The following is a 20,250-nucleotide window of genomic DNA, read 5'->3' as shown; positions in this document are numbered from 1 at the left end:
AATTTTGCAGGCTTGTTTTTTCTTAAAGTATGGTATTTCTTTTTTTTCTGAAGTCTTCATTTTTATTAAGTGTTCTAGACCTCTAATTTCATTAAAGAGATCTTCCGTTTCTTTCAAAGTGTCTCTATCAATTCTATCAGCAATATAATTTGGAAGTGCAATAGCTATCAAATCAATCATAATTTTTTTATTCAATGACTTGTTTATCTGTAGTAAGAGTCTTTCCTTTTTAAGAGCATATTCTAATAAAGAACCATTCATGTATTTGAACTCAAACGCATACCTCACTGGAGTCCACCCTTTGTCTGCATAGGTATCACAAAATTTGTTTTTCCATTCATCCCAATCAGAATTTATTGAATATTTTATAAGCATTGACCTGTACCAGTCCACACATGATCCTTCTAAAAATAGTCTTAGAATTTCAATTTTTTCAGTATTTTGATCTATTTGCAATCTTGTGCACTCATTTTCAAATGTTTCCATCCATTGTAAAATATTCACATTTTTTCCTGTAAATTTTTCTCTCACAAATTGTTCTGATACTTTTTTTTATTAAAGGATTCAATACATTGTGTTTCATTTGACTTTGATACTCTCTCTAAGATATGTTCTAACGTATCTAGTGAGATACCAGGTGTAGATGTTAAAGATTCTCTCCACTGAATGCTTTGTTGTTCTAAGAGAAAATCATTGAATTGTATATTCCCATATTCGTCCATATAAACTTTCAAAATATCTTCATCTGCGATCCAAACTTTTCTTGTAGTGCCCCGTTTTGTTAGAACCCGTTTTACTTTCTGAAAAGCTGCTGTCGTCTGGATTTTTTCATGATAGGAAATATTTTGCATATCATTAGGTATTGAAAAAATTTCATTTTCCTCAGTCTCAATTGAGGTGATGGTGATGATATTTGTTTTTGTATCAGTCTGCAATGATCTAACGGTAAATTCAAATCTCAGTTTTGCTATTTTATAATGGAAAATTATTATATTTCTATCAGCAAAAATGTTGTTTTGTAATAATGTTTTTAACCATCAAACTTTTGGTGAATAAAAAACTCAAATATGTTTCTCTCTGTAAGAAAAAGGAACTTTATTATTTTATGTATTCTAGATTTTAGTTTATAATGCTCAGCAGGTAACAAATATTTCAATCATCGAAATTAATTAATTGTCACTGTCAAAACACCTCACACGTCATAAGTCATAAGTCAACATAAAAATAAAAAGAAGAACTTAAAGTTTTGAGAGTGGCGTAACAAAATGAGAATAAGTATTAAAAGAAAAGCTTTTAAAGAAAAATAAACAATAGTTTTTCTTTACATGTATAAAGTGACTCGAAGGAATATATTTAAAGGCACATCTTGCCTCGTTGAGTTGACTTTAGTGAATGAATCTAATGTATGCTCTTTCTTAGCTTCAGGATAAATTTGGTAATAACCCACACGACTTTCAAACAAAGGTTTTTACTTAGTCAGCATAATCAATGTCCATTGCCAAAATATTGCTTATGATTTGCAAAAATTAAACAAAATTAGTAACCCGCAAATGAGTATATATAATAACAAATTGGTTCATGTGATATACGGGGTGATAAATATATACTGTTTAATATCGGATATTAATGATGAATATTTGAGATTAAACAAAGTCATATTTACTGTTGCTGCGGATTGACAGATTCTGTGGCCACTCTCATTTGATTTTTTTTTCGTGTAGAGTTTCCTTTCCGTTTCCGATTTACTTAAATGAATATTTATATTTTCTTGTACTTGTAAGCCACGACATAACGCAACGAACTAAAATAATGATTCAGTAACCTGAATTAAAAATACAACATTATCGGTAAAAATTAAGGTAACGACGAAATTAAATAGAGCAAAATTAAAAACAGTTGTTAGTTTTTGTAATAAAACACGCAATAATTAAATTTTATTGTAAAATATATTGTATTTAAGTTTTACATTGTAAAATTATATGATACCCTCCTTATATTTAGTATGATTTAGTACATAGTTTAAATAGATTATATGAATGATGCTATTCTCTCATCAAAATGAATACCTGCAACGCCTGCAATAAAAAGATAAATTTTAGTAAATCAGTAAATTTTTGTTGTTGTAAAATTATAATATTTTTTTAAGAATTAAAACGTTACATGAGGTAGTAAATGTAAAACATTGATAATATAAACATTGAACAGGTGTGAAGGTATTTTGTTTATCTTATCATACATTAGATATTTGATACAGACATATCTTACATGCATCTTTGCATTAAAGCATAACAGTAAAGCGACATCTTAATGAATGGACCCCTAAGCATTGGACTACACAAAGTAGTTTTATTTAATTGTCAGCAAGATCCCCGGTTTAACTCCCCTAGAGTTTTTCCTATGAGGTTATTTAAAGAGCAAGATTTATAATACCATATCTATTTGACTGGAAGCACTAAGGCGATGATAAGTGCATAAAAATGTTGTCTAGTAACCCCTGAAATGCTTCAAACTGTCCCTGTAGCTCAACTACACCAAACAGGTATAGTAAGATATCTGAGTTTCAAAACGATAACAATAATAATTAATCATACAAAAGCCAAGGTATTAGCAACAGGAAACGATTATTTTAAGAGATTACTTCTTAACCCGGCGCCTGCCTCGTGGCTTTGCAAGGCGCCAACTGCCACGTGGGGTGCTCACAGCACCCCTTAAAAATTGTCTGTGATCTACTTGTTTAAAAAACTAAATAATGTGTTGAGTAACACAAGAATATAAAAACATGTTTTATTAAAACTTAGCGACTAATATGTTATAAAAGTTAAAAAATAAAATGAAAAAGGTGTTATAAGCAAATTAGCAAGTACCAAGCCATGATAAATGAAGTCAAGTAAAATATCTAAAGAAATTAAGATTTAGTGAGTATAGAGTTCCTATAGAGTCTATATTAATAATTTAAATCAGTTATTTCAATAAAAAAATGTAAATTTGACCTGTTTATCAAAAATACAAAAAAAATTTAAAACTTAAAGTGCCAGATGATGACACCCCAATTCGATTTTAGAGCTATAAGTTCAGAGTGACACTAAATAACCACTTCAAACATTAACACATCTATGCTATATGATATTATAGAAAGCTACTATGACGCACAGCTCCGTTACCAAATTTGAAATACCAAATATTTGATAAAAATGTGTTATGGGGTGCTGGTAGCAACCCACGTGGCAGGTGCCGGGTTAAGATTGCTTTTATCTCCGAAACGGAGAATACTATAAATAAAAAATCTGACATCATCCACTTAGGTGAGATTTACTCACATGTATTGTATTTAGATCGCTCCAAACAAAAACAACATCGAAACAACGCAGACTTGACGTATAAACTTGAAAGTTATGGTTTTCTATTGTGTCTGTGATATCAATTTAGCTGATTAGGAGTAAAGGTATCCTAGAATGACATTGTTAAATACTTTCACGATCGAGTACTTTTGCGTCAAATTATCTTTATTCGTATGATTGGTTTACTATCTATTTAGCGTATTCTAAACGTCACCCAATTATACATCCATAAGTAGAAGTCGCTTTAATATGCAACTACCCTTCAACGAATATCTACATATTTTCCTAAGTTCTATGTACAATCATAATAGACGTACCTTTTTTTCGGCCACTTACAACCTAATGGGTTAGAGCGAATTCTATTAACAATGACGCATTGAAAGAGGGGTTTAGATTTAAACATAAAACGAACTGTCATCTCAATCGTTGTCAACAATAGACAGTTCCAAACCTTACCTCTGTCAATGTTTCTTAACCGAATTAAACGGTACTAAAAAAAGTTACAGGTTGCACTTAATCATGTAGCTTAAGGTGATTACTCTTAAGTTGTTAGAGATTTTTAAATTGTTTTGTAAAAATTATTTTGGGATTTAATCGCTAAGAAAAAAAGCTCTTTTTATATTTGGTTTTTTTCTAATGATTTGGAATACATTTTCGTTTTTTTTTGTCTATTCTTATCGTTAGTAATTTTATATTAATAATCGCGTATCGTTTGTCAATTTTTTGGCAACAAGCAATTTTTTTTAAATGTTATGGTCGATATGTTATATTAATTTTTTAAACAAAAAATAATTTGAACCTAAGTCTTAACCGATTTATAGTTGAAATTATCTACTACTCGACATAATTCTAGAAATTGAAGCTATGATATCAGAAATTGCACGGCTAAAATTCCCAGAAAAACACTAACTAATTCATATGAGACAATTTACTGTTCAATATTACTTTATCCATTATAAGCCAGTCAATGAGAGCAAGAATAGGATATTGCCTCAGAATTCTTTCCTACTGCATGGATTTTAATGAAATTTTGGGAACAGAATCTACGTCGTGACCAAATCATAAACTTCAAAAAACGGGACACATCCAAGCAGCAGTAGCGCACCTAGAATTTTGGTCTGGGGGAGGGGGTTGACTTGGGCGTCTAAATTTTTTTTATTGTTGGTGAAAGCCAAGTTACATTTTCCTAGTATTAATTTTATATTTTTCATATGACCTGGGGGAAAGGGGGTTTAACCCCCAAACCACCCTTGGGTGCGCCACTGCCAAGGAGGGTTTGGAGCGATACCCAAACAGAGATTGAAACATGGTTTTTTAGCTAATTTGGGACCTATAAATCATTTTCAATTTACCATTGAATGCGTAATTTATGTACGATCAAGACTTAGAAACAGACAGAAAACTAAAACAACTCCGCTAGAATGACATGGACCAATTCGTCAAAACAAAACAGGGAAGAATACAAAATAGCGAGAAACACAGCAAACTCAACAAATAAAAAGGATAAAAATGACCGGTTTCACTGGAGGATATTGAGAAAGACAGAGAAAACCATAAAATACAACAATTTTACAAAAAAGTCAGAGCAAAAAAAATACGCCCAGCATTAAAACAACAAGAATAAAAAACAAAAAAAGAAACCGTATTTGAAGACAAACAGATTAGCAAAATATGATAAGAATATTTCGAAAAAGTGCTATTCGCTATGAAGGAAACACGCCGCCAAGAAGAAGTAAGGCTCTACAAGATAACAACGAAGTAGAAATTTTCACAGAAGAAGACGTACAAAAACAAATATTAAAAACCTAGAAAACGGAAAAGCAGCAGAAGAAAATGAAATAACAGTGGAATAAAACACAGAGAAAGAGAATCACATAAAGAAATAAAACAGCTAATCCAACAAAAAGATGAACAAAACAGTGCACCAGCCGATTGGAACGCAGATATTATAGTATGTACCTATATATAAAAAAGAAGATCGGGACGAGTGCGAGAATTACAGAGCAATCACTTTATTTAACACCACATATAACATTCTAGCAAACATACTAAACATAAGACTTCAATCATACGCTAAACGAATATTAGGAGAATACCAGAACGGGTTCAGACCGAGGAGTTCGACGACTAATTCCATATATATATATATATATATATATATACAGTGGAGCAAATAATTCAAAAATCGAGAGAATGCAACAGAGAAATGCACCTAATATTTATGGATTTCAAAATCGCTTTTGATACAATCAATCGGAAGAAAATTATGGGGGAGCTAGAGAATGTTGGAATCTCAGAAAAATTAAGACATAATATGCTAATAGTGAGCCTAAAGAACACCACAGCAAGGATCAGTTTCAACGGAACAACTTCTAAGAAGATTAGTGAAAACAACGGTGTGAAACAAGGTGACTCTATCTCACCGACATGATTTAATCTTATATTGAAAGTAATCATGAGAAGGACAAACTTTGCAAACAAAAACATTATTAAATGTCAACTTCAACTAGTAGCAGAATGCAGATCATATAGTCACCATAGCGAAGACAAAGATGACACTTACAAACCCAGTTGGAAAATTACATAAGGAAGCGAAGAGAATAGGACTAGAGATAAACAAAACAAAATACATGACGGTAGGGAAGGATGACGCAACAACTCAGAAATATCTAATAACACCATAAGAACCATAAATTTAAAACTATATCCACCTTTAGCTACTTGGGAGCAACAATAGGGAAAACCGGAAAAGACAGAACAGAGGAAATAATTTTAAAAGGCAGAAAAACATATGGAATGAATAGAAATCTGCTGAGAAGCAAAAATCTAAGTATAATAGGAACCTATATATGACTTTAATAAGACCTGTTGTTACATATGGAACAACGACGATTAACAAGAGAGAGGAAGATAGCCTTCTAAAATTTGGAAGAAAAATTAATGAGAATAATACTGGGCCACAGGGAGACCGATCCTGCATCGATAACTATAATGTTGTATTCAATGTGGGCTCCGAATATTTTTAATATTAACAAAGTGTAATATAAGTTATAAGTGTGAATCTCAGTGATATATTGAAATAAACTGTAAGTGTACAAACTCTTTACATAATATACAGTAAAATTAGCATTAAAATCAGCAAATTGCAATTATTTGTTATTGTTGTCAATACACAAATCCAGTTTTACCAGCAAAATAACCGCTTTTAGTAAAGACCGATACACCTGTTTTAGCAGGTGTACAGGGTCGGACTTACTTTTCACTTAACGTTTATCGAAATGAATTCAAACATGGAATCCCACAACAGTTCTAAAATACAAGACCATCAAAGTCAAATAAACGCATCACAGTCATACTCTTTGGCAGCGTCGAGAGTGCAATTTCCTCTAAAGTCCCAAGCAATTATCTTTAGTGCCTTAGAAAACACCAAACTTCAAGACTGCCTTCTCCCACTTGGAAATATAATTCAACCGAAAAATATAATCTTCTCTTCTAGATTATCTAATAATCGCATATGTATGTATTTATCCAATAAACAAATAGTGGATGATTTTATGAATAATTATGGTCAAATAGAAATACAAGGTGAAATTGTCAGAGCAAGAAGGTTAGTTACACCAGCGGAACGACTTGTGCTCTCCGGCGTATGTCCTTCAATACCACACGACTTGCTAATCAATGAGTTACAAAAAATCGGCATAGTTCCTGTCTCCCCATGACATTCCTCAAAATTAGTGCTTCTATGCCTGAGTTCAATCACATCCTTAGTTTTCGAAGACAAATCTATATCAGTCCTCACAGTCTAACACTACCAGAGTCATTTACTCTTGTTTTTGACAACACGATATATAGAATATTCATCTCTCAAGACAGTTTAGTTTGCTTTAGATGCAAGAAGCCAAGTCACGTTGCATCACAGTGCTCCGAACCACTAGCTCAACTAAACCCCAGCCAAAACAATGAAGCATCGGTATCCAGCGCATATCTTTGCAAGTACCCAATGATACAAACCCTTCTCAGTGTGAACAAATATCTATTTCCAATGTCCCGGAGATACCAAACAAAGAAGATGCATCAAATAAGGACAGTCACATAATTAATCAACCAAAACGTAACTTTGATGAAATTATTTCACCTGACCCATTTTCAAAAGAATGTCATATTTTTCCACCACCTAAATTCCAAGCAAAATCTAAAAAAGCTAAAAGTAGTTCAGCAAGCACTTCTAAATGCTCATTTTCTCTCTTATTTGACCCTGCTAAAAACTTCATAGAAAATCACCCTCTACCTTTCCCTCTAAACTTTGATCAAATTAACATGCTCCTAATGAATATCACGGGATCAAAAGTTCCTATAACCACAATTCAAGAATATGCCACAGACCTACAGCTTTGTCCCATATGCTCAGTCTAGTTTACCCCCATTTAAAGGAAAGATCCATAAAACGAAAACTCACTTCCATAAAGAAAAAAATTAATAGTTATCCTGGCAGTGAGGCGTCAGACTGGGAAAGTGACACATCTCAATTAAGCCAACATTAAGATTAAAGTTTCTACTCCAAAAGAATATTGATGGAATTTTTCATCGCCTTTTTATGCTCCTACATCTTTCTCTGAATTCAAGCATCTATACTGCAGAGCTCTTTGGTTTGTTTAAAGCCATCAAACTATGTATATACTAAAAACCTCCCTTATTGCCCAGTCCTTTCCGACTCTCTTAGCACAGTCAAAGCTATGCAAAATATTGTTCTGAAGCTATTTATTGCAAAATATATATTTATGCTATTGCAAAATATATACCATAAACACCACATTGAGAAAAGAACCAAGGCCGAACTAACGGAAGCTCAAGAAAGTTTCAGAAGAATCCACTTCCTGTGGATACCATCCCACATAGGCATTGAAGGAAATATGAACAAGCAGATACTAGTGCGCGTAACGTTATCACTAATGATGCATCAGAAAGAGAGTGTCGGAGTGTCGCTAGCGATCTAAAAGTTCATTTCAAAAATAAAGTGTTAGTGCGTGGAATCCAATTATTGCTCCAAAGGTTTAATTGTATACAAATTGTAATTCATTTTTACCAATTTTTGATTTAATATTGTTACAAATGTTACAGAAATGTAGCTAATAACCTTCGGGTGGATGCGACTTTGTCTTTCTAAATAATAAAAAAATAATACTGCGCCACAATGTAATAATAGAGAGAGAAATAAGAATGAAAACAATTGCCGAAATTGAAGAAAAATTAAAGAGAAAAAATATATTCAGTTACAAAAAATCAACCAAAAGCAAATACGGGATATTTAGGCGGCTCGAGCGACTTTCAAATCGTTCAAAAACGGGACAATCCCGTTTTAACGGGACGTTTGGTCATCCTAATCTACGTACATCCTATTTCAAAGTCGACCCTATGCCGATGTACACTTGTATCTTGGAAGTGGTTCCCTTTCTCGGGGGTGGACAGTTTTTTGGTCAAAATAACCACGGAACTGGCTTCTGCTTCAAGTGTCCTGTCCGTTGCGAACGTTGGTTATTAACATGGAAATTCTAATCTTGCTTGCGGCACTTCTGAATAGTTCGACTGATGTGAGCCTGAACCACTTCTGCAAATTTTGGAGCCACAAGTGTTTTCTCCCGCCTGGCCCTCGCTTATTGTCTATTTTCCCCTGGACAATCAATTGCAGTAGACTGTACTCATCGTGTCCCAATATGTGGCCTAAATATTCAAGTTTTTGTGTTTAATGCGCTTAAGATTTCTTTCTCTTTTCCGATGCTGTGGATTGCCCCTATGTTGGTGATATGTTCCGTCCAGAATATACGAAGAATGCGTCGGTACACCCATTTTTCGAATGTTTCTAGTTTTTTTCGTGGGCGGAAGTGGCTAGAGAACCTAATTCTAAGCAAAAAAAACCTGCCTTGATCTTTTTTATCTAAGCAAAAACTGTTTTATATATTTTTTGAAAACTTATAGGCTTTTGATTATGTTCAAAATAAGAGAGCTGAAAGGAACTACAACGTTAACGGGGTTTTATTGCTTCATATGGTTAACGAACCTCTAAACATGAAAAAACTGCGGAATGCTACCATTTAAATGGGTGCATTTTTGAGAAAGGGGTGAATTAGTCCCTAGGCACAGGGCGAATTAGGGTGAGTTCTATGCACTTTTGGTACAAACACGTCTACAGGAAAATTTTTCCAGGTTAAATTTTTTTTAAAATCACATTTTAAAATCAAAAATATTTTTTTACAAAAGCAATTTTGTTTTTTGTCCCATAACTTTTTTTCACAGGGATATGGGTATAGGCATTGCTTCAGCGAAAAATAACTTTCATCCTTTCTCTTTAAAATGAAGTTTGGTAAAAATATCTGTGATTTATAGTTTCCAAAACGGGATTTTTCAAAATTCGCCGCTCACAGCATTTTGGGGCCATTTTCCCCATTATTTCGCAAACACTGTTCTGTAACTTTTTTCTGTGCATTTCTAGGTATACGTAATGGTACATTTAGTAGAAAGAGAAGTCATTTACCTTTAAAATGGTCTATTGTATAAGGTTACACGGCTCATTTTAAGCTTATGCTTTTCAAGCTATGAAAAAGTTATGATTTTTCAAGATTTTATACTTTTAATGATTTTTGACATTTTTAATGATTTTTTTAAATTTCTTATTATGACTTTTTTTCTTGTATATTTAGGTGTATTCACTGTAGAATAAAAAAAACTTGTTTTCTTCACTTTAAAATGGTGTATTGCAAAAAGTTCTAGGACTTTTTTTAAACAAGAGATCCATAGGAGATCCAAGGGTATCCGTAATTTGAGAAAAAAATTATTTTTTTTTATATTTTTCAATTAGAAGAATATAATTGCATATTATAACATAATTTTTAATTCCAAATAACTTTTTTAAATAACACTTTTCGATATTGTGTAATATAAAGGTACTTTACTCTTAAGCGAAATTTATATTTTTAATATACCTCGTACACTATTGATAAAATTTTATATTTGATAATTGCATCTTAGGTTATAGAGTATGCAGAGCATTTTATAAGCAATAATTTTTTTCATAAAGTTAATAATAAAATAGTTTTCCATATGGTACTTAGTGGGACCTATTGCATGTGTATGTTATCGACCAAACCCGATTTCAGGACAAATTAGTTCGGCCTAGGCCAAACTAGTTTATCCTGATATAAAGACGCACACGTCAGATCAAATTAGTTTATCCTGGAGTGTATGTTTTTATATCAGAATAAACTAGTTTAGCCTAGTCTAAACCAATTTAATCTAGTAGAAAGTACATAATTTGATTGCTGATTTAAACGTAAGTTTAGAAGACACTATTAAGTGTTGTAAGACTTTTAAGTATTTAGGGTAAATGATAACCCGAGATGGCACTTGTATGAAAGATATATAAATGAAAATGGCACGATGAAAACAAGCCACGAAAGCACTCCATGGATTGATATGGAAGAACACTCTAACTAAAGAAACCAAAAAAGGATTTTTCAGTGACAACAATAATACGAAATAAAATACGAACAGTTGAATTGGAGTTTATGATAGGGTGTCTACAAATTACCAGGTAAGATGGAATAAGAACAGAGGAAATATGAAACAGAATAGAAGTAGAATACTCAATTACAAAAAAGTTGTGGTAGTAAAAGTAGAGCCCTGAAATGGTACGGGCATGTACAAAGAATGCCGGAGCACAGGTAGCCGAAAAGATTAATGGACTGGGACCCGCGGGAGGAAGATGGAGAAGAAGACCTGTCGTGAGGTGGAAAACTCACATAGGAAATGCTGTCACAGATAGAGACCTCAGAGATAGCGACTGGGAGAATAGAGTGCTATGGAAGACGAAAACGGCAAACTCATAAAAGGAGAAAGCCAAGAAAAAGAAAGTAATTCACCAAACGAGTACGGTTTAATATAAATAATAAATTGAAAAAAATACTTTGTTCTTGGAAAAATAATCATTTTAATTAAAATTATAATTATACATAACAAACAAACAATAATATTAAGTTATATCCGCGGTCGGGCGGACAGACACCCTAGGTTAAATTTCTCACCTTTAGTACCATCCTTGGATTATAAGCTTTCATTTGACACCTCATTTGTCATTCTACCTTTTGAGTTGAGTTCACGGACAGACAGACAGACAGACACACGGACGGACAGACGGACGTGGATAATTAAACGTTTTCAAATTTTTTCAAAATTGGTAAAAACAATATTAATCTAACCATTTTGGAGGAGTTTAATTTCGTTTTATTCTGTTTTATTTTATATATTCTTTTATTTTATTTTATTTTTTTTTATTTTTCAAAACTAGCGAAATTTTTGACAAGCATTGACTTTTTGAAATTTTTTGACTTTGACATTTATCAAATCCGTCCGACACTGCAATGGTAGAGTATTACAATATAAAAATTAAGGTGTAAACTATTCAGTAATCGTAACGGTACCTTAAAAATTATGCATCTAATGAAAAAAACTTTATCTACAACCGTGTTAAAAATGCAATTTTTAACACTCCATACGAGCGTTAAAAATGCTACTTTAAGGCACTAGTGCCTTAAAATATTTTTAAGGCACTGCAGTTCGTATTGACCGTAAAGACAATTTTGATGTCATGTCAAAAAAATATAAAAATGGAATGTCAGTCAAGTTCAAGTAAAAGTTTTTGTAAATATTGTCCTGTAATTACGTTTGTAGAAAAAATATTGTATGATATGCGTGTTAAAAAGTACATTTTTAAGGCACTCATATGAATTGCAGATCTCGCAAACTTTCACATGCGTGCCTTAAACGTGTACTTTTAACACTTATATCATAAATAACTATTATAAAACCTCCTTGTAGCTTATAAAAAATCAAAGAGATAAGTTTCTTCACAAATTTTCTAGTTCTAATACAAAAAGAGATATGGTAGGTGAAAAGAGATGCACCACAAAGGTTTTTGGTGCAGGCTCAAATCGGTGTATTCAACTTAAAATAACATCAGTGACATAGTTGATGTCAAAGGTATAATGCTACAAATATCTTTTGTAGTGCTAGAAAAGACCTTTAAAACGAGCATGTCAAATGCCGATTACATTCAATCTAAGTGAGATATGGTGCAAAAAATTGATGAATAATTTATTTTATAATAAAATGCGAAGTATATTTGACTTCTGATCCATAAGATTTAACCACATCGCTTTACTTTTACAAAACCTTTAATTATAGTATTATTATTTCTATGTTAAAAAGTTTGACGGTCTGGTCAAACTTTTTATATGCATGGTCTTTAATAAAATGATCAAATGGATTTCCTTAAAAATCTTCTTTTTCTCCATTTAATTCGAAAATGATAAAGAGATATAGTAATGAAAGAAAAAGTAAAATTTTTAGCTGAAAAATCTTACCTTTTTGTACTTTTATCTTTTTTTCGTATCTCTTATCATTTTCGAGTTACATGGAGAAAATGGATGATTTTTAAGAAAATTTAAAAGTCCGCTCTATAATTTGATCTTATTTTTTTAGAAAACCATTTATTTTAAACCCGTACAAGTTTCTGAACATATAATTAACATTATAATAAAAGGTATTGTTCAAGGAAAACCTACTTTTTACAAGTAGATAAGGGGTTATAACCTACTTCTCATTTTTTTCTTAAAATAGATTAGTCATCAATTTTTTTGCACCATACCTGGCTTATTTTGAAGGTAATCGACATTAACAGTGCTCGTTTTAAAGATTTTTTCAAGCACTACAAAAGGTATTCGCAATATACCCCTAAAATCAACCATTTCTCTGTTATTGTAAGTTGAATGACCGATTTCAGCATGCACAAAAAAAATTTTACCTTCCACATCCCTTTTTGTATTATAACTAGAACATTTGTGAAGATATGAATCACTTTGATTTTTCATAAACTACAAAAATATTTTGTATAATTTTTTCGTTAGATGCATAATTTTTAAGGTACCTATTCACAAAACACCGTCAGAAAAGTTGACATTTTTTAGTCAAAATGACAAATTTTCAACCACGAATGACTCAAAAAGAATGAACAGTTTTTGCTTAGAATTTGGATCTCTAGACACTTTTTTACCCTCAAGAAGAGGCGGGAACCACTCCTAGGATAAAAACGGCATACGATATAGGTAGACTTTGTTTCGTGAGCTATTCTGTACTTACAATGAAAATATTAAGATGCAGTCGGATGGAATTTGGAGCGAGCCAAATACCCTCACTGGCTGCACTAATACATCGACAAAACAATGAAGGTCTCCGTGCAAAATATTTGAATAATATAATAAAGAAAAAAATAATATAATAAAGATAAAAATTTACAGAGTATATTTGTTTATCTTGATAGATCGGTAGATTAATTTTTAATTATGACACAATAAAAATTTCTAAGTGTTATTTAAGATTATTCTGTGCTGAGAAGGGATAATATTTGTTCACTATTACGAATAATAATTGTTAACCTTGAAATACTCGTAGTATACCACTTAGAAATTAAGCTTTACAATCATCTAAAGTCCCAATATCTTCGCTTATTAATATACTCATATTGAATACACATTTTAAAAACAAAACATTCAAAATTAATGTTTTTTGATATTCACCTCTTCTATTTTCTTGAAACTTTTCTTCCCTTTTGTTTTCTTGAAATTATACCCTTCATCGGCGTTAAGGACTAGTTCTGATTTTTATTTTTTTTTAATTGTCTATCACTTTCATTTCTTTGGGTTTTAGGTTGGTCCCAAGTTGATCATTCAGAATTATATCTGTATTTGTTAATTTAATAATTTCCATAGATAGGTTAGGGTCTTTATTTAGAATATGATATATTTGATACTGTTTATTAAACGGATGATTATCATCTACAAGGTGAAGTGCGTAGGTAGAGTTTTTTTTCTATTCTTAAAGCTCCTTTGTGTTCTGCTATGCGTTTGTCAAAGTTACTGCCAGAACAGTAAACACAAAACCTCAAGAAAACTAAACAACAACTAAACAAAACGCCCTGGTTCCGACAAGAAATCAAAACAAAATGTAAAGAAAAACGAGAAGCCCACCTAAAAGAGTACAGATCACAACAAGCACCAGAAGTTTACAATAACTACAAAAGAATAAAAAAGGAGACTTAAACATTAGTAAAGAAGACCAAAGACGAATATTGGCGGGTTTTCTCATCAGGAATGGAAGCCCACCACTACGGAATGCAAAGGCAAATATGGAGATTTATTAGAACGCAGAGAAAAGAAATAAGCGAATTAACAGAGACCAACAAAATAGATCTAGATACCTGGACTGCTTATCTCACTCAATTGTATAAGACAATCGAAGACCAGACCTTACCAGAAACTCCAGAAATAACAACCGAAAATGTAATCGTCACAACGGAGGAAATTACTAATGCGTTAGAAAAACTGAAAAACCGTAAATCTCCAGGACCGGGCAAGATTCCAAACGAAATGCTGAAATACGGTGGAAACACATTAACTACTGAACAACTGAGTATACTTGTACAAAAAATTCTTTCAGGACATAAAATACCTAACAGCTGGCGTACCAGCACAACCATTTTAATGTTTAAAAAGGGTGATAAAGCGGTACCTGAAAACTACAGAAGAATAAACCTGCCTAGTACAGCTCTGAAATTGACCACAAAAGTCATTACTACCAAAACCACCAAAGAAATAGATCTAGCAGGTGGACAACAAGGCTTTAGATCCGAACGATCCTGTAACGATGCAGTTTTTGTCGTCAGAAAAGTCATGGAAAAATCACTAGAATACAAGGTCCCGGCTTACTGTTACTTCATAGTTCTACAAAGGGCATTCAACCGTGTAGAGCTGAATGACGTAATTCACCTGTTATATAAACGAAAGATACTGTAAGATATTATCAAGACTCTCGAAAAAACATATACAGTAGGAATAACATACAGACCAGAATTAATAACAAACTAACACAGCCGATATCAGTGGCAAGAGGCATACGTCAAGGAGATTTTTGAGCCCGCTGCTGTTTAACCTCATCATGGACGAAATTATTTATAAAGTCAAAATCCTGAGTATAGGGTACAGAATGGGTGAAGAAACTATCTCTATAATATGCTATGTAGATGATGCCATACTTATTGCAGAGAGTGAAGATGACCTTCAGAGACTTTTATATCAATTTAATATAACAGCAAGAAAGTTCAACATGATAATATTATCACCAAATAAAATAAAATATGGTAATTTCTAAAGATCCAATAAGGTGCAAGCTGGAAGTGAGCAGCAAAATAATCCAGCAAGGAAGAAATATCAGCTACCTGGGAGTGCTAATGCACAGTTATGGAGACAAAAGTGGAAGTTGCCCAACATCTACGGACAGAAACAAAGGTCAAGATCTTTAGATCAGTAGTTAGGCCAATTATGACTTACACTGCGGAAACAAGATCTGACACCACAAGGACAAAAAGACAAATGGAAACGTGGGAAATGAAAAGAGTCAGAGATATCACAGGAAAATCATTATGGGATAGATAACGTAGCACAGACCTCAGGCAAAGCTGTAATATAGAGAATATAAATGACTGGACATTGAAAAGAAAAAAAGAATGGTATAGCCATATAAGCAGAATGGGAGGAGGAAGACTGGTAAAGATAGCACGAGATAGATCACCAAACGGCCGAAGGAGTATAGGAAGGCCAAGGAAGAGGTGGAATGACAACCTGGATATCTGATGAGGAGGCATCCGAAGATGGAACAGGCGCGAGCCTATTAAGGAAGCAGGAGGAAGAAAAAGAAGAAGACGCCAATTAATTAAAACTCTTCATCTAAATTTGGGTTACGGCTAAAGACCAAAAATCTGGATTGGATTAAGCTTATTTTAATGTCCATTTCCTCTTCTATTTCGTGAATACAATATACATTCCAGAATTTAGAGACTCTCAAAATGTTCTCAAAAAAGTACTGTATCGTCTGTATATCTAATTATTAAATTAAGTTAACTCACTGTTGATTTTTATACTGTCTGATATCTCTTCGTGATTTTTTGTGCGGAAATTTCGTCGGTGTAGTTATCTCCAACTTTATGGTGACGGTTTGATTCCAGTACAGTACAGGTTGTTAGAAACACCAATATCTTTATCATGTTTTTCTATATTTTTTTAATATCTCGATTAATTTTACATGCTTTACTTTATTGAATGCCTTCGTGAAATTCACAAACCGTGCAAAGCCATCTTTTCTTTGATCCCAGCATTTGGGTAATATAATGTTTAGCGCAAATTGTTTATACTACTACTAAATCTTTAAGATTTATTCGTAATAATTAAAACTTACCTAACAAATAAATATTATACAATTAGTAAATATACTGAGAAGAATACATACTTTTGGATACTATTTAGTCTCTGCACAAACAACAACATAACAACGATATACAGGTTAATCCGCAACACCATTTACAACATTCGTCTTCCTCTCTTGGTGGTGGCTGTGGAGGTGGATAATACTGTGGTTGAGGTTGCTGCCATTGTGGTGGTGGAGGACCATATCCAGGTTGTGGAGGAGGAGGATACTGGCCAGGTGGATACTGTTGTGGAGGGTATCCTTGTCCTTGTTGGTACGACATTTTAGGTGATCAAAGATCCTAAAACGTAATTTTAAATTAAATGTCATAATGAGTATTACTCTGTAAATGTATTTAAATTCTTGTGTAGTCTAACTATAAGCACATACGCTAAGATTTTTATTAATGGTTTTATCGTGACCCGTCAAAATAGCCCCGTCAAAATAGCCCCGTCAAAAAAGCCCCGTCAAAATAGCCCGAACACAAAATAGCCTCGACAAAATAGCCCGCAAACAAAATAGCCCCGACAAAATAGATGGCACACAAAATAGCCCCGGTCAAAACAGCCCCGGCTAAAATAGCCCCGGCTAAAACAGCCTCTTATAAACAATTACATAATTATTTATGCAAGGTGTCCAAAAACTGTTTTTTAATTTAAATTATTTGACAAAAAGGAAGAATGTATTTAATTTATTTAATTTAAAATTCATTTTACTGTTGCCCGAAAACAGAAAAAAATGTTTATATCATAAATTAACATTGATTTTCGCTTAACTTAAACGTTCAAACTTCCAAGAGGCAGGAAAGACAGGACTCGAGTTCTCTGAAAAGACAATTTTTATTTAGTGTGGTTAAGATAAACATCTGAATAGAGGATAATTACCATTTCCGAAAAAATGTATTTTTAAGGAATTATTTCATGATGAATTCTGAAGGGAGCTTTTTTTCGGGGCTATTTTGTCGGGCTATTTTGTCGGGGCTATTTTGTCGGCGGGCTATTATGCCGCGGCTATTTTGTCTACAGGCTATTTTGTCGGAGCTATTTTGTGTGCGGGATATTATGTCGGGGCTATTTTGTCGGAGCTTTTTTGACGGGGCTATTTTGACGGGGTACCGGTTTTATTGTACAGATTTGTTAGACGCACAATATTATAGAATAAAACCCACGATTACCCTTTTTTATCATTATTTAAATTAAAACAATAAACAGTTGCCTTGTATATTTAGTTTTGGTGATATTGAAATAGGTCTTTATAGTACAGTGAATAAAGGAAAAATCAACTATTACTTCCGATTTCGGTGAACCTGCATCGACTTGCATAAAAAATTAAAATTTATTATATTTTACCCTAAACCTCAAAATTGACATAAGCTCGACTTGTGATTTTGTTATTTTTTTGGGAGTGAAATCTGCCCCTAAGTGATAGAAATTGCAGTTTAGCATTCTGGCGAAAGTAGTATTCTCGTTTGATTAAATAAAATCAATATTTTTCATCTTTTAAATGCATGATTTATGATTTTACTTAATTTTTCAACCCTTTCAGCAACTGCCCCTTAAATCTAAAATCATGAAAATATAATTTTTTATATTTTTCTGCAATATAAAAACACATATTTTACTTAAACAGTTGGTTTAATGTTTATTTTATAATTTTTGGTTGAATATAAAAGTTTAAATGCAGAATCATTGAAGACATTGGTTTCAAGAAATTTGTATCATTTGAATAACACAATATTAATAAATTGAAATCTCGTTTATTTGGTATGAAAATAGGGTTTTATTTATTTATTTACTTACCTATTTTTTATTCATTTATTTATATATTTATTTATTTATTTTCTTATTTATTTATTTATTCCTCCTATCTTCATCATAACTTGCCTAATTTTGATGGTGTCTACTTTTTCTAGAGTTCATTTAATAGAAATGTTTAAGTAATTTATAAAGTATTCAGTATATTTTATAAAATGGATCGTTTTCCCGTCATTTAAATTAATATTATAAGGTTTTGCAAGTGCCTAACAATATTTATTGGATTTTTTTATTAGCTTAAATTTTGGTAATGAAAGTTTCTTGTAAAAACTTAAGTTTTTTAGTTATTTATGAAAAATCGCATTAAAACATGAATTTTTTTTGTCCAAAAATCAAATTTTTAGATCAGGAATGACTCAGAAAATTTAAGTTTATTTTAATAACTGTTTAAATAATCAAAATATTCCTTTGACTTGGCTATATTATAGACTTATCCTATATCGATTTTATAAAATAAATTCCCCTCCCCCCAGAAGCGGTGGCATCCATCCCCTGGTGAAATCACAAATTTTATTTGTTAAGGTATCCTCTAACTACTCATCAATTTTCCATCAACATCGATGAAGGTTCAACCAAATCGGAGGTGATAACCTCCAGTGACTCTACTATTATTAGAACTCATATTTTTTGTGTAATATTGTTACCGTTTCTTTACATTTTTAACTGTATATTATGCTTCACAAATAAAAATGCTTATATTAATGGGGTTTTTATTATAAAAAAACGCGTTTATTGGTTCTTAATATCAAATGAGACATTTCAAAAGTATTAAAACGGAATTATCAAAAAAAAATCGTTATATCGCACCTCCGCTCAAAGAGTGTCATAAGTAAAAAAAAACAAAGTTTCGAGAAAAAGACGTTTAATGTATTTTCGGGTTTAATTCAAAAACTATTAAAGTTAGAATAATAATTACATACTTTAGTCAGTTACAATGGTTTTTGAAGCTCTATAAAATAGCGTATGAAGTATATTAAAAATATTTTAAAAAACATTTTTTTTTGAGTTGTGACATTATAACAGATAAAATATCGAAAAATTTACGAAATATTATTTATCAAAAGTGACACTTGCAGTACAGAATATAATATCATTATTATTAGCTGGTTAACAGAGTTATATTTTTAATGATGTAACTTTAAATACAAATAACAACATTAAATGCAAAATACTGCAAAAAAGATAAATAGGTGATAAATATGTCACTTTTCTTGAGCATATACGCGGATTGATTTGAATAAAGTAACCACATAATATACTGTCTTAACTCGACAAACGTCGCTTTATACACACCTTAAATAGACAAATGCTTTGCACAAGTCGATAATGTGACACTGTTTGTGTTTGGTGCGTCGTTGATTTTGGATAATAATATAATGACACTAATGTCATCTAATAATAAATACTTGACTCATAGATGTGGCATTTTGTCAGATAGGAGTTTATAGTTTTATTAAACTGTTGGTGCAATAAAACCAATTTTAAATTTTTTTTAGTTATGAAACTCTTTGAGCAGAGGTGCGATATTATGATAGAGCTCTAATAAAATGTACCTATTCCAGGACGCAAAAATCTGCTGAGAATAGTAATTTTTCTGCAGCCGTCCCGAAAATAAAACTTTCCGTATGATTTATTAAATCGAAAGTACCATTTTACACCATTTTACATGTTACACAACTCGTACCGAAAGTAGTTACTTTCTAGACTAATTTTTTCACTTTCCGGACGCTTTTTTTTACTTTCGGGACGAT

The 20,250-nt window shown here is 32.1% G+C and overlaps 1 protein-coding gene across 1 annotated transcript; it reads right to left on the bottom strand.

Annotated features, from left to right (window-relative positions):
• Positions 1-527: 527 nt before the first annotated feature.
• Positions 528-16,968, bottom strand: LOC114328225 (uncharacterized). The gene is made up of 2 exons (XM_028277009.2): positions 16,803-16,968; positions 528-967 (listed from the first exon to the last, which is right to left on the bottom strand). Exons 1-2 carry the CDS (start codon positions 16,966-16,968, stop codon positions 528-530), a joined length of 606 nt encoding a protein of 201 aa, XP_028132810.2.
• Between the last annotated feature and the right edge of the window lie 3,282 nt (positions 16,969-20,250).

The sequence above is a fragment of the Diabrotica virgifera genome, chromosome 6 (assembly GCF_917563875.1).
Source record: "Diabrotica virgifera virgifera chromosome 6, PGI_DIABVI_V3a".
Classification (NCBI taxonomy): Eukaryota; Metazoa; Arthropoda; class Insecta; order Coleoptera; family Chrysomelidae; genus Diabrotica; species Diabrotica virgifera.
This window is presented reverse-complemented; position numbering and strand designations above follow the sequence as displayed.